The 14,199-nt window shown below is 41.9% G+C and overlaps 1 protein-coding gene across 2 annotated transcripts in view; it reads right to left on the bottom strand.

The window, feature by feature from the left end:
• Nucleotides 1-14,199, bottom strand: part of NRP1 (neuropilin 1) — a 172,833-nt gene that overhangs the window by 13,672 nt on the left and 144,962 nt on the right. Inside the window, exons 10-12 of one of the 2 annotated variants that reach the window (XM_054990732.1) lie at nt 13,802-13,946; nt 12,471-12,554; nt 6,406-6,465 (exon numbers count right to left, since the gene is read on the bottom strand). In XM_054990732.1, the coding sequence (XP_054846707.1) occupies nt 6,406-6,465; nt 12,471-12,554; nt 13,802-13,946 (289 nt within the window). Of the gene's footprint in view, nt 1-6,405; nt 6,466-12,449; nt 12,555-13,801; nt 13,947-14,199 lie in introns of both variants that reach the window. The other variant, XM_054990731.1, reaches the window with a different exon arrangement.

Here is a 14,199-nt window from a genome sequence, read left to right on the forward strand (position 1 = left end):
TGTGCTGTTTTCCCTATCAGATTTATGAGATGGGTCAAGAGAGTGCTGCTATAAGGGTTTCTTTGCATCCCGCAACATTTATTCGCTGTTTTCACACATCTTACTGGCCATGCAAAATCGCACAAAACTCTCAGAATGACAGTGTCTTCCTGGTGCAATTTCATGCCATGACTCTGGTTTGTGGTGCGAATTGCGCCACAAACCGGAGTCATGATGGGAAATTGCACCAGGAAGACGCCGTCATTCTGGGAGTTTTGTGCAATTTTGCAGAGCCAGTAAGATGTGGGAAAACAGCCAAAATGTACTTTTGTGACCCAGTCCATGAGCGGGGTGAGCTGCATACAGTAGCAGCTTCCATGGGCTTGCTTCCACTTGCTGGGTAGTAAATCGGACGCATAGCTCAATGTTTGTCTGTATTATGATACCTTTTTGTAACATCTAGAGGGGCCTTTCTCTGCATGTCTTCATTGAGAAAGCTGAGGTTATGGAACAGGGCCTTCTCAGTGATTGCCCATCTGTAGTGGATTTCTTTTCCCCAGAAAGTTCACCTTGGCCGTTTCCACACATGTTGAATAATCCACTTTCAATACGCTTTAGTTATCCTTTAGAAGTGGATTGTTTGTTCCACACATGGAAAATCAGTTACAAATGTTCGCTAAAGCATATTAAAAGTGGATTATTCAATGTGTGTGGAAACGGCCCTTGTCCCTTAACTTTTGACTTTCCAAAAGCTGATCCAGACTGTTTTTTTCCACAGGTTATTTGACGGTTTCATCTCTCAATAGGTTTGCTGATCCATTTTATACTTGCTGATTTTAGGGGTTTTCTCTATTTGTTTTAATGCATTGTTTTTTATGCTCAGTTATAGCTGTAACAGTCTTGATTTTATTTTTATTGTTTTAATTTTTATCCATGTTTATTTTTATCCATGTTTCTTTTCAGTTGGGTGCACATTTTGATGAACATTCCCACTGACAGTCTGTCTCCTGTAAAGCTGGATCAGGGCATTGGTTTATGCAACTGTAGTTCACAGTGTGAAACAATTAACTCAAGTGGAAGGATCTCTGTGCAGATGCATAAGGTAGCTTCCTCCTTGTAACTCTAAGCAATATACAGTAGGAAGTTCCTTTGAATGCCTGCTTATTTCCTCCTTTTTGCAAAACCGTTACTATACTATATGGCTGCTTAATGACAAACAATCCAAAGTTTTAACATGCTTTTCAACGGGCCCACAAGATGGCAGCACTTAAATTACTACATTTGGAAAGAAAAGCGAGACCAGAATAGTTTACAGCCAAGTATAAAATAAGCTTCAAAAGAACCTCTTAAACAAGGAAAGTCTGGTATTGTGTAGCTCATTTTGACTAGGATAAGATACTATCTTGTTTATGGCTTCTGTTGAGTTCTGCCTAAATGTTTTACATCCAACAATTTATTATTTTTGATAGAACTTGATAAAGGAGGGGATGGGGGAGAATTCTTCGCATTTCAGGTTTTGCCAAGCACATTCAAACTATGCCAAATTCCTTCCTTGTTGTTGGGAACATTTTGAGTAAAATGCCCAACTTAACCATGCACAACTCTCAAATTAACAGCCCTCCACTTTCAACAAGATAGGACTAATAGGGTCAAAGCCTGAAGACATCAGTCAACCTTTTAACTTAGCCTTAGTTTTCGAAAAACAAAACGAGCTCCGTGAATCTCAGCTGCAGCTCTGAGCAACTCATGTTTGAAGGATTGTTGTGCTGTCAAGATATATTGTGCTTCGGGCTCAACTAGGAAGAATGATAGCTCAACATTTCATTCCTCTTTCAGAAACCCCATACCAGCATCATTTGGGTGACAGTGAAAACATGATGTACTGCAGTTGGTTTCAATTGGCAGATTGTGACCCACAACTGGAAGGCTGCATCACACCATTTTAAAAGTTTTTTTTTTTAAAAAAGAGAAGGTCAAAGAAAGAGAGGAAGAATGAAAGAAGTCAGACATACAGAGAGGGAAATACTCTTGTTTTTTTTTTAAAAAAAATTAAATGTGGGTAGCCTGTTGCAAAGTGGAGTAAAATATTGGTCCTGGGGTCTGAATAGGTTGAAAACTACAGTACAGATGGACTTCACTAACACTGTGATCCATCCACACTATAAGCAGGTGTGCCAGTTCTTGAAAGCTGGGAATGCTTCTAGACGCTTGGTTTTTTTTTTTTTAATTAGTAAAGACATTGCCCGAGATGAAAGACAGCAATTCCTGTATATCATTTGGAGGAATTAAAGTGAATATCCACAGTGATTCTTTACCTATTTTTTTTCTTGTTTTTGAATTAATTTAAAAAATCAGAAATATGATCCATAGCACATTTGATACACATAACACATTTGAACACACAAAATGGATCTATAAGTACTGATATTCTTATTTTATTAAATACTAATCAAATTACCAAAAGGAAACAACACAACAGGTTTCCTGTTGTTCCCTATTATAGCTCAAATAGATTCATTTTGTACGTGTGTCTATCATAGCTATATTTCATGTTTTACAGTGCAATCCTACACTCTTCTAAACTCATTAAATTCCGTGACTTATATGGGAGTAATTGTTAACAACTACAACACATTGCCTGTCAGAATTAGCTGTTCTTAAATGGAGTGAGTATGCCAACATTTAGCATTTACCGATTTTTAAAAAACCTGTTCCGCCTTTGACCTGGGCTGAATCCACACACCTGTGGAGTATCCCGGTGTTGGGCTAAATGTTCGCTAAACACCCAGAAGTGTAGCGTCTTTCTAGCGCGATTCAGAAATTGTGCTAGAAAGACGCTACACTTCTGGGTGTTTAGCGAACATTTAGCCCAACGCCGGGACGCTCTGCAGGTGTGTGGATTCAGCCCGTATCTTATAAGTGAAGAGGGCATTCTTCTCTGAGGGGAAAATCCTCTGTAAATTAATGTATAATAATTTAAAACTGCCCCTTTACCAAACACATATATATTAAAGAAAAAAAACACACAAGGAGATACCTAAAACACCTAGTTAGGTTCTTTAAAAGCAGATTTATTGCTGGTGAATGCCAATTCTAGTCCGCATAAGCTTGTTGTATTGCCTTCTTGGTTGCAGAGCTGGAACTATGGAAATCCCTCTGCTCTGGTTCACAAGAAGTTTGTTTACGGGGCCCTATTCTGCTTTGCTTGGGGACGTAATGTGTGGGGTTTTTGGTTTGTCAGAAGTCTAAAGAAAACCCGACAAATGCAGGAGTTCCGGCTGCCCCACAAGCTGTCTGAATGAGAATGAGTGATTGTTGTGTTGCAAAACCTCCCCAAGATGCTTTAAAAGCATGGAGATCCATGGCATTATGTCATTAAAACCAACCTGGCCTGTGTATTGGAATGTGTATTTCTTGGCCACATCTTTCTCACAGCTGGAATGGTTCGTAATCTACGTGATCCAGCAGTTGGGCAAACTTCTTGCAGCACCATGGAGTTTCTGACGCATTTTGACAGCTCTACTAAATGCAAGGACATGGTGTGCATTTCCATTTTGAACCTTGGGAGAGATGGAGGAATTAGGAACCTGCCTTATATTGAGTCAGGCCAACGGTCCATTCAGCTCAGTATGATCTACACTGGCAGAAAGAGAAAGGTCCTTCCCAACACCTGTTGCTCGAGATCCTTCAGCTGGTGGTTTCATGGCCTCAGCCTTGGGCAACTTTGACAAACGATGTGCCCTAGCATTGAGCTATGGCCATTATCAAGGGGGTAAATCCCAAAGTAAGTAAAATAATTGAAGGGCTAAACACAAAGCAGTGTGCTCTGCACAACAATTCACATTTATCATGGGCTTTTATTTCCTAGAATCTCTTGATGCTAGGTTTATACATGGAAGCCAGTTCAAATCAATCCATGTGGTAGCTGTCACCAAGCGGCAGCAGCTCACTGCACAGACAGGCTAATTTTCTCCATGCCCCTGCAATTATCTCCTTTGAGAGATGCCTGTGCTAGTGTGGCGAACACTACTTGATTTCAGTGAGAAGCGACTACAACGTGACAGATGCCATGCGGAGTACTATAATCTAGTGGCCCTAGAAGTTTACAGACTTCAAGGATGCCAAGAGCACATTTCAGAGTTACGTTCAATTTCTTTTTCAGGCAGGTTTCTGGGATAATTTAATTTCCTTCTCTAAAAAGGATCACTCTTGTCCAAACTTCCTGAATTTTGGACGTATACTGTATTGGATGCAGTTCTTGTTTGCTGGCAAAGTCTACCCAGCTGATCGCAATGTCACATGCTTTTCTTGTTCACTAGAAAGGAAGATTCAATTTAAGAGCTTGCTCTTGACATATGCCGGCTTTGCAATTCTTGTATGAATGGGGGGCGGGGGGGGGGGGGCGGAGGCATGCATGGAATTTAGCTCCAGCCGAACCCACAAAGCTGAGCAGACACAAACCCTGCCATACGGGATGCCATTCAGCGGATGCTAGCAGGGCAGGCTTGCCTTCACATTTTTCAACACAGACTTTCCATTTTTTTTTTTAACCAGCTTCCCCATATTGTGGAGCTAAGGGTTAGTTTATCCATTGGTAATATTGACTATGCTATACATAAAGGGCTTTAATTTTTTTTCCCGTATGAGATGCAGTGTCTGCAATATGTAATCAAATCTGCAGATTCCTGGTTGGAAAGGGAATGCAATAGTTACAAATCTGTATATGAATACCATCAAAACCCGACTCCCACATTTGTACATATTTACTAGCAAAATGCCAATCATTATGGTGAGGTTTGTGAGCAGCGCTTGCAGGAATGCAGATCTTGAAAGTCAGTGTGTTGGGAATGGTTAGTAGTGGTTAGAGGGCTTGACATACAGTGGTTGCGCAAGAAGCATGAGATTTCAGTTGTTCTTGAAAATGTGGGAAAGGACTTTGAATCAGAAAATTCTCTAGTGACACAATATTTTGTTACACACTCCAGACTGCCCACATACTGGCTCAGGCCCATTAGTAATTTCTGTAGAAAGAAGGGATTTTCATACATGGAGCATAACTTCCTCACTCCTCCTTCCTGTTGCATCCCATAATGGCTCCCCAATATCTGCTCCTGAAGGTCAAGGGGCTTCCAGGAACAACATCAGGGGGAAACTAGTGAAAATCACACCCTTGATCCCCCTTCGGAACCAAGCCACTGTAGTGAAAGGATACTCATTCCATAGGGTGGACTGCACTCAGCCATATATTGCCTGAAGAACTCTTTTTACACATTGGTGCTGTGAAAGCAGTCTGACTTATCTGTTTGCCTCAAGATATAAGAGGGCAGGAAGTTGCTCACAATAGTATATGCTGACTGAACAATCTTAGAGGAAGAAAATATTTTGAGGCAGGAGAAAGCATTCACCTTTACGACATGGAAATGCAAAGGTTAAAAACCACAACTTTGAAATTAGCTTTTTAGGGAAGGCTGATCAGCCCAACAACACTTTTGCCCTTAAGGACGCATTATTCTTACTAGTACATTTATTTTTTTGCTTGTAGCGAAACCTCTAGTGTCCTGTTGTAACGGAAATTCTCTCTCTCACACACACACCCTGTTAATAAATTACTTTGGAGGCTGTGCCTGATTGCGGTTTAATAAAGGAAATGGGAGTAACTGAGGACTGACCTTTTCACCTCCTCTATAGTTATTAACACAAAGCATTTAAAAGCGCTGATGTACAGAGTACTTTGAGGAAATCTTTCTTTTATTCTTACTTGTTTGCTTGACTTGTTGGCTTATTTTTTGTTTTAACACCCAGGTTATTCAAAATGACCAAGACTTCCAATGACTGCAAACCATGAAGATTTCCATAAAGTTATTGGCGATTGCATGGACTGAGGAAAGAAGACCAGCTGTTGCTAACGGCTTCTTTCCCCAATGCCCAAATGTGGGGTAGCACTTTGCGTAACCCCCGGTATTCCTGCACTCAGTATTGTAAAACTGTGGAAAAGGTGGCAAACCCTGCAAGAACGAGGGGGGATATAAATGGGGTGGTGGCCTCCATGATTTCTCCTTACAACCATTTCCTTCCACTGTTTGCATCCACATTTTGGATCATAGATGAGCTACAGTTTATTTATTTTGCTCCAGAAAGTGCAATCCAGCCAATGGAATTTTTTGGTAGTATTGTCACTGTTTGGCATCTACTGTTGCCGACGGGAAGCCAGCTCTGTGCTGCATATACATGTGGATGAAAGGAGTAAAATATTTACTGTACTGAGCTTGGAGACCAGATGCTACTTTATACTTCAGAGACTTTGAAGGAATAGAAAGCCAGAAAGTGCTGCAATTCATTATATTTGTCTTTGGCACAAGATGTGATTGTACAACGTACTGTATTTTAACCAGACACCTTTTTATTAAAAAAATCAACAACCCATACCTGGCTGTACTGTAATGTCTATTGCTGTCGGCTTTTCTGTTATCACTGCTGTGGTACTGCCTAGAAAAGGAATTGCATATGGTATGTCACGTGGAGCAGCGAAGATGGATGCATAAGAACAAGTTCTTTGCTTGGGGGTAGAAATACAAAGACATGCAAGCAAAAATGGCCCCCTACTGTGCATGCAGTTCTCCTTTTCCTCCTTTCTCAAGAGATCTCCTATTGGAAAAACTTAACATTGTTTTCTTAAGTATAACCTTTAAAAAAAAAATAGAAGGCATTTAATGGGTGTTATTGAATGGTTAACAAAACCCTGGGATTCTCCTTCCTTACAAAAGTTAAGAAGAAGGAAGAGTTTCTGAAAATCCTACAGACAAACTTTGCCCAAGATGAGCAGAGAAAAAATCCATCTCAAAGAACTGTACTAAATATTTGTATCAAAACAAATGTTTCCATCCTCTTTCACCTGCAAAACAAAATGAACTCTACAACAGAGGTTTGAAAGCCTTAAATGAGTGGGACTAGCTTATATTGTAACCAAGGTGGAGGTTGAAAAAGGAATACTTAATGATCTAGTGTGCAGGGCTTTTTTTCTGGGAAAAGAGGTGGTGGAACTCAGTGGGTTGCCAGCACAGGGGGCAACTCCTGGTGGGAAGTGATGCCCCTGGTACCACATGTGTGAGCACAAAGTGCGCGCACACTCCCAGGACCGCACAATGACGTCACTTTGGGTCAGCTGGAACAAGGGGGGAGTTTTTCAAAATTTAAATTGCCCTTGCTAAAAATGGTCACATGGCCGGTGGCCCTGCCCCCTGATCTCCAGACAGAGGGGAGTTTAGATTGCCCTCCGCGCCACTTGGCTGGAGATCAGGGGGCGGGGCCACCAGCCATGTGACCATTTTCAGGATGTGCCAGAACTCCGTTCCACTGCGTTCCAGCTGAAAAAAAGCCCTGCTAGTGTGTATGATCAGAGTAATTCCAGGGAGGCTCGGGGGGGGGGGGCGCGTAGAAAGTCTTTGGAGGCTGATGAACACGTACCACTCTTAGAAGAAAAGTGTTATATGTTCATCAGCCTCCAAAGAGGCTAAGCAGAGAGCCTTGTTGAGAGCAGAAGACAAGACAACTGGCATGAGGATAACCTGGGGCTTGGCCAGGAGGAAACTGCATACGTAATTGATTGGGAGAACAGTCACAATGGATCATAGGCAGTCATTCTACGTGGGTCATTGAGACCTCCAGGTTTTTACACATGCAGAAGTAGGAATACTCTCAAACTTGCTTTCTCCCAAAATACACACTTAAGGAGGGTTGATTTGTTACTAGAACGTCTTCATCTATTTGGTGACCCCCCACAATAGCTTTTCAGAGAAAAACTTTATTCTTGTAACAAACTTCCTTTTTGTTCCTCTAAATGTACAGATAAAGGAAAGAAAAGAGGGCCTCAGGTATCAAGCAATAAGTGGCTGATGAGTGCCAGCCGAGCTTTCCTCTGTCCCTGCAGGGAAGCATTTGAAGTGGTCGAGTGAATATGACTGTGATGAGGCTTAATGAAGGTGACCTGCCCAAACCGTATTATTTTCAGGCCTCGGAAAGGGTGATGTAATAGAATATGCAATGCAGGTGTGGGTGAGACATTCAAGATATAAGCAGGACAAAACACACATGCATTTAAAAAGGCGTGTCTTTGTTAACAGAAAGACTTCATTTTGCTGGTAAAGGAAGCAACTAGCGCAAAATGCGGTTGCAATTCTGCAAGTTTATTGTGATACCCTTAGATAATTGAGCTTTTAAGACTGTGTGCAATGAACAGAGCGATGTGTTTGAGAACACAGCATCCCAGCTCCTCCAGGTAACGAACAGAAATAGCCTGAAAAACACCTTTTGCTTGTCCAATCCCTTTCTTTACAGGAAATATGTATGAAGATAAGTAAATAGTATTTTTAAAAAATAATCTTTGCCTGCTCAAGCTAAAATATAGTATATTAGTGAAATAAATATAGTTTTAAGTGTCTCATGGTGATTTTTAAATTTTAAGCGGCTAAGTTGCTATTGTTGCAGAAATAATAACTAAAAGCAAATGCTACCAATATTGTTACTCATATCTGAAAAGGGCCATTCCCACACGGCTTACCTGAACCCGGAATGCTGCGCAGCATGCCGAAAAAACCACGGAAGATCGTGTTTTCTCTCACAAGTTTTGCGCGATGTTGTGCAACATCGCGCAAAACTCGAGAGAGAAAACGCGATCTTCTGCGGTTTTTTTGGCATGCTGCGCAGCGTTCCGGGTTCAGGTAAGCCGTGTGGGAACGGCCAAGGTCTAAGATCTGGAGGTTACAAATAAAGAGGCCATACAGGTTGTTTCCACATGTCCTAACATTGCACAACACTCATGGACCGAGGGCGCCTTCATGGCGTAACTTCTGACATGGCGCAATGACGTCAGAAATTGCACCATGAAGACTCCCTTGGTCCGCAAGTGTTGCACGATGTTAGGAAACAACCGCAGTCTGGTAAATGCCTCTTGAGTGGGTTTGCTGTAAGCCCACTGGGGGCAGGAGATCTTCCACCCCCAGCAGCCATTGGTGGCTCTTCAGTGGTCAGTGGGAGAAAAAAAAATTAAAAATTGCCATTGGCAACAGTGTGATGTCACTTCTGTGAAAAATCCGAATCTGGAGTCAGAACCCCTTCTAGCTATAGGGCTACAGACTGGCTTCAGGCAGTGTGTTCCAAGGACGCATCAGTGGCTGACTATGTAAAAAAGCATTCTTGTGAGCTGTTCATGTTGGCAAAAGTAACACTTAGCTGTAAACCGAGGCTAGGTCACAAATTCAAGCCACAGCTTGGCTCCCCCATGCTTTTAGAATGGAAAAGGGGGTATCACTGAGGATGGATGAGCTTATATTTGTGTGTTTCTTTTAGTTGTGGAAGTTGGGATGGGATATAGAAGAAACAGATCTCTTCTTCCCCTCCAAGTCCAGTCTATATGTATAACACTCTCTGATAGGGTTTTCCACGGGTTGTGTATTGGTTCCTAATCTGGCTTTCCATCATTTAGTCACACATCAACTACAAGTTCCTTCCTGGGAACTCAATTTCCATGTGATTTGGAATGGGACTCTGTTTGTTTGGACCTCCAAGGCAACTGGCTGGCCACTGTGTGAAGCAGTATGCTGGACTAGATGGCCCCCTGGTCTGATTCAGCAGGGTCTACTAGGGTTGCCAGCCTCCAAGTGGTGTCTGGAGATCTCCCGGAATTATAACAGACCTCCAGAGCCCAGACTATGGAGATCATTTCACTTGGAGAAAATGGCTTCTTTGGAAGGTGAACTCTATGGCATTATACCCTGCTGAGGTCCCTCCCCTCTCAAAACCATGCCCTCCCCAGGATCCACCTCCCCCCAAATCTCCAGGAATCGCCCAACCTGGAGCTGATCTTCTTAAGGGTCTTCTGCCTTTCCCCCAAGCTGTTTGCCAGATTTGGAAAAGCATGTTTGCTCCATTGAGGGGCTGCACAGGAATTGATGGACTACACATTCAGCCGTGCAGTTGGGTAAATTGCACCTCCCAGGTGCTCAGGAAAACAGGGTGGGGGAAGGTAGAAGCCCCTTCTCTGAATGTACCACAGTCCTGATCTGGGTTGGGCCCCCACACCCTTGGGAATTGAGTTCCAAGCTAGAAACTCACAGCTGATGTTTGACTGACTCACTGAAAGTCAGTGAACCTAGACACAACCCATGGAAAAACATGACATGTCATTTGGATCTGAAGTGTCAGGTAAGCAGAACTTGTACTATGAAAGAGGCAAGCACCACCTAGGGAACTGAGAGGGTTGGGAGCACATGGAAGACAGTTGTTATGTGTGGGGTTAGTTTAGCCTGGTGTTTTTCCAGACTCATAACTGTCACGAAAACAGGACAAATTACTTCACACAGTTAGAATACTGAAAAGGCAAAATCAATGGGAAATTTGGAAACAGGTTTAATACATTTTTTAAAAATCCATTGTTTTTGGCTTCTTATTCTTAACAAAAGGGCAGACTTGGACTTGGGTTGAAGAGGTAGGGATTTAGTTTTGCAATCTAGGGCTTGTGCCAATGGTTAGAGTATGTATGGCTTCCCTTCCATCTTAAAGCTGGTAACCAGAGTTCCCCCTGCTGAACATTTTCAAAAGAGAGTCCATAATTTCCCACTTGTGGCACTGAAGCAAAGTTTGTGCTTCCATGGTGACAACATTTCCCAGACTTAGGAACTTGCTGAGCTTCTAACCATTTGTGCAGCTGAATAGTATTTTGTTACTTTTGACTTACTGCTTCCATAAGAAGAAAAGGCAGCCTGATAAACTGTAATTTGAAAAGCACGCATTGTCACTGTGTGGTGCTGTCTTGACAGATTGGCACTGGTTCTGCTCTTTATAGAGCGGGGAGCACTGAACATTCAGGGAGAACAGAATCTTGCATTTGCTTCTGCAAGTTTTCCACCAACTAGCTATTTAATTGCTCACTAAAAGAGAAAAATTAAACCCACAGCAAGCCCTTGAACATCTCTTTAGTACCTGGCTATGGTTATCTAAAGCCCTTTGAGCATATGTTGCCAGATTTGATCTGTGTTGGAGACATAGCTATGTAAGCTATATAGGAAACAATAAACATTTAGCCTTCTCGCACATGAGGGAGTGATCATGCAATAACTCGTAGCAGCATGAAAATGAGGCCACTTATTCGTTAGGTATCTAGCTCTGTCTAACCGAGAGGCCCTCTTCAACAAGGCAGACACGGAGCCTTATGGGATAAGAGAGTTCCAAACAGCAACACAAGCCAGCATAATTATGGCATATAAAAGAAACAGAAATACTCTGGTCTTCATAAAAGTGAGCCCATGAGAAAGGGCTGCTTTCTGCAGCTTCTCTTTCCTTGCTGAGACTCAGCAATGTTATACAGACTCAGTTGCATCAGTTTAGGTAAAGTGGCACATAGTGAAATAGGGCAGAAGTTCCCCCCTCGCTAGCCCTAATGGTTTCATTGCTAAATGTAAATTTTAAGGTAGAATAATCTATCCCAGGTGGCAAGCAAGTTGGACTTTGGCCAAGAGACTTCTTAGAATTCATTTGCTTATAAGTTCAGTTCCTGCACAGAAAAGGACAATTTAAACGGGAAGTGATTAACCTGAATCTGTATCAAAAGAATGCTGGAAGAAAAAATCTTTGTGTTTGCTGACCCATCTATGTCTTTTTTGGCCCACCAGGGTTGTTTGGCCATTCTGTGAAACAGGGTGGTTGGACTAAATAAACCACCTGTCTGGTTTAGCAGGCACTTCTTAAGCTCTTATCAACTGTGTCCTAAACTCAACAGACTGAACAGTGAAAACATTCCATCACAACTGCAAGCTTTAATCAGTTTAACTGCTAGATTAATTGACTAATGTTTTAGATGAGGCCAGTTTTAATTAGTGGGATGAGAGGTTTAAGGCACACCTCTGTGGGGTTTTCTTAAGCTATTTTGGTTCTGGTGTGTTACTGCAAAGAAGATGGAAAAAGAAAAGATGAAAGATGAAATTAGGAAATAACAGGTATCATACTGAGTTGTAGCAGGGTTTAAATATCGGCACTTGAAAATGCAATATATCTGAAAATGCTGTTATTATATTATTATTATTTAAATAATAATGCTCATATTTAATAATGCTTATTTTAATGAAGAGTGGTAGATTCCTTTTATTATATTGTATGTACTCTCACTTCCTTTAGCATCTCAAGAAGGAACACATACTGAGGCTTTGATAATATGCAAATGTGTTACAATGTAATCAATTCATTAAGGGATCAAAGGGCAAATGAATGATCTGGTAAAAATCCTTAAGCGGGTGAAGTGTCCGATTTTCACATGCATCAAAATGGTAATGAGGTTCCAACCATGGGGATCCAACAGAAGTTGCACGCACAGGTTGCAGCTTTTTTGCTACTGAGTAACAAAGGCAAGGCAAGCATAACAACTGGGGAATGACTGAAACAAAAATGGTGCTGCAATGGAATGAGGATGGTTTCTGCACCTGTCAACTGGAAGTCATCACCTGTTCCACTGTGGCAGTTTGCTTGGTCGTCATCACACTCGTCCACAAGATTGCTGTCCGGGGTGGTGGGGACTGAGGTAGGCACTGAAATGGAAAACCTTGAGAGGCTCAGCTAAAATATGCTCTGCCAGCAGTTTCGTCAGCAAGCAAGACAAAGCCATTTGTTACAGCACAGAAGCAAGACTTTTTTTCTTTCACAGAGGAAACTTTCCTTTCTAGGCATCGTCTCCTCATTTCCTGCCCTTTGCCCTCCCATTAACATGATGTTCAGACTGAAGGGTGGGGAATGAACAAGGGATTCGGTAATAGCTTCTCTCTCTATCCATTAATTTCTTTTCTTAGCATGAAGGGAGGGGAAAAGATTTGTGGCTTATTCCTTATTCCTACCCCAAGTATGCAAAGGCTAGAAGGATCATATTGAAATCAGTTCTATGGAAGAAATAAAACCCTATTCCTTCCATATTTGGAAATGTGGTTTTCAGCTTCAACAATGGGAGATGATCTGAACATCAGATGAACTTTTTGTATCTCTTCCAAACCCAGATCTGGCAGCAGGATTTTATGTACCCTCCAGCATGGGATGTCCTTTGGACTCTCCATTCAAGCTCCCTCCAATGAATATTGTAGCCCCCATTGTGGCTCTGTCCCCTAAATTGCGGCCACTGTACCTCAGTTCTTTCTTCTTTGTGCTTCACTGCGGCTATGCTGGTGTGGGTGGGCTCCCCCCCTTGAACACCACTCCCCACACACTTTGAACAGCATACTCATGCTGTAATTCAACTGCTTTTGAAATTTCCCTCTGTAGTTTCACGAAGTAGTTTGTCATGCAGCAAAAATTCCAGATTTTTATAATCTGTATAAGATTGTTAATACTGTTGCCAAATGGAATCAAAGGCCCTGATCCAGATAACATATGGAGAATGAACAATTTTTGGACTGGTAGGGTACAGATGTCAGGCCCATTAACAAGGAAGAAATCCTATTAAAACGAATAATTAATTAATCTAAGTCCCCAATTCTCATTCGGTCCAACATTCATCGCATTTTAAACAAACCCAAAGCTGTTTTGAATTACTATTTCTCCCCCACCCCTTTGTAAACTCCAGTGCTGAAGCCAATCAGTTGGCAGTTTTAAGGAAGGGTTTGGATTTTCATCTCTCAAATTATAACTACAGTTATAAAGGGCATTACTACGTCATTAAAGGCTAATGTAGAACAGAGAAACCAAGTATTTCTTATTCAACAGTAGCATAAGCAGCTTGTGTGTGTGTGTGTGTGTGTGTGTGTGGAAACAATTAATGCAACAGTTTAATCTTACGCTGCGCAATTACCTTCAATTTCACAGCCCAGCAGTTCCATCCTCAGCCCCAACCCGCCCAGTGTGGCTCTTTCAGGGTAGACACGAATAAACCTGGTTGTTGTAGGCTCAAAAACACGAAGCTCAGGTGTGTCGTAGTTGGTGTTTCCTTCAAAAATCTGCAGAACACACAAACAAATCATTGTAAGTTCACTTTTAGCCAGCAGAGATTTTTCATGCTGCTAGTGTTTGAGCCAAGTGACAAGTAACCCAAGTCCTTCTCCTAACCATTTTATCAAGTGGCTGACACAGCAGTCTTAAATGAGAGGAAGGGACAGCTAGTTAAAGTGTCTCCGAGAAGCTGCACATTTCATTTTCCACAAATCAATCTGTCAGAGGAGTGGAGTGTTTTAATAAGATAGGTTTTAAATG

This window comes from Eublepharis macularius, chromosome 11 (assembly GCF_028583425.1).
Source record: "Eublepharis macularius isolate TG4126 chromosome 11, MPM_Emac_v1.0, whole genome shotgun sequence".
Lineage (NCBI taxonomy): Eukaryota > Metazoa > Chordata > Lepidosauria > Squamata > Eublepharidae > Eublepharis > Eublepharis macularius.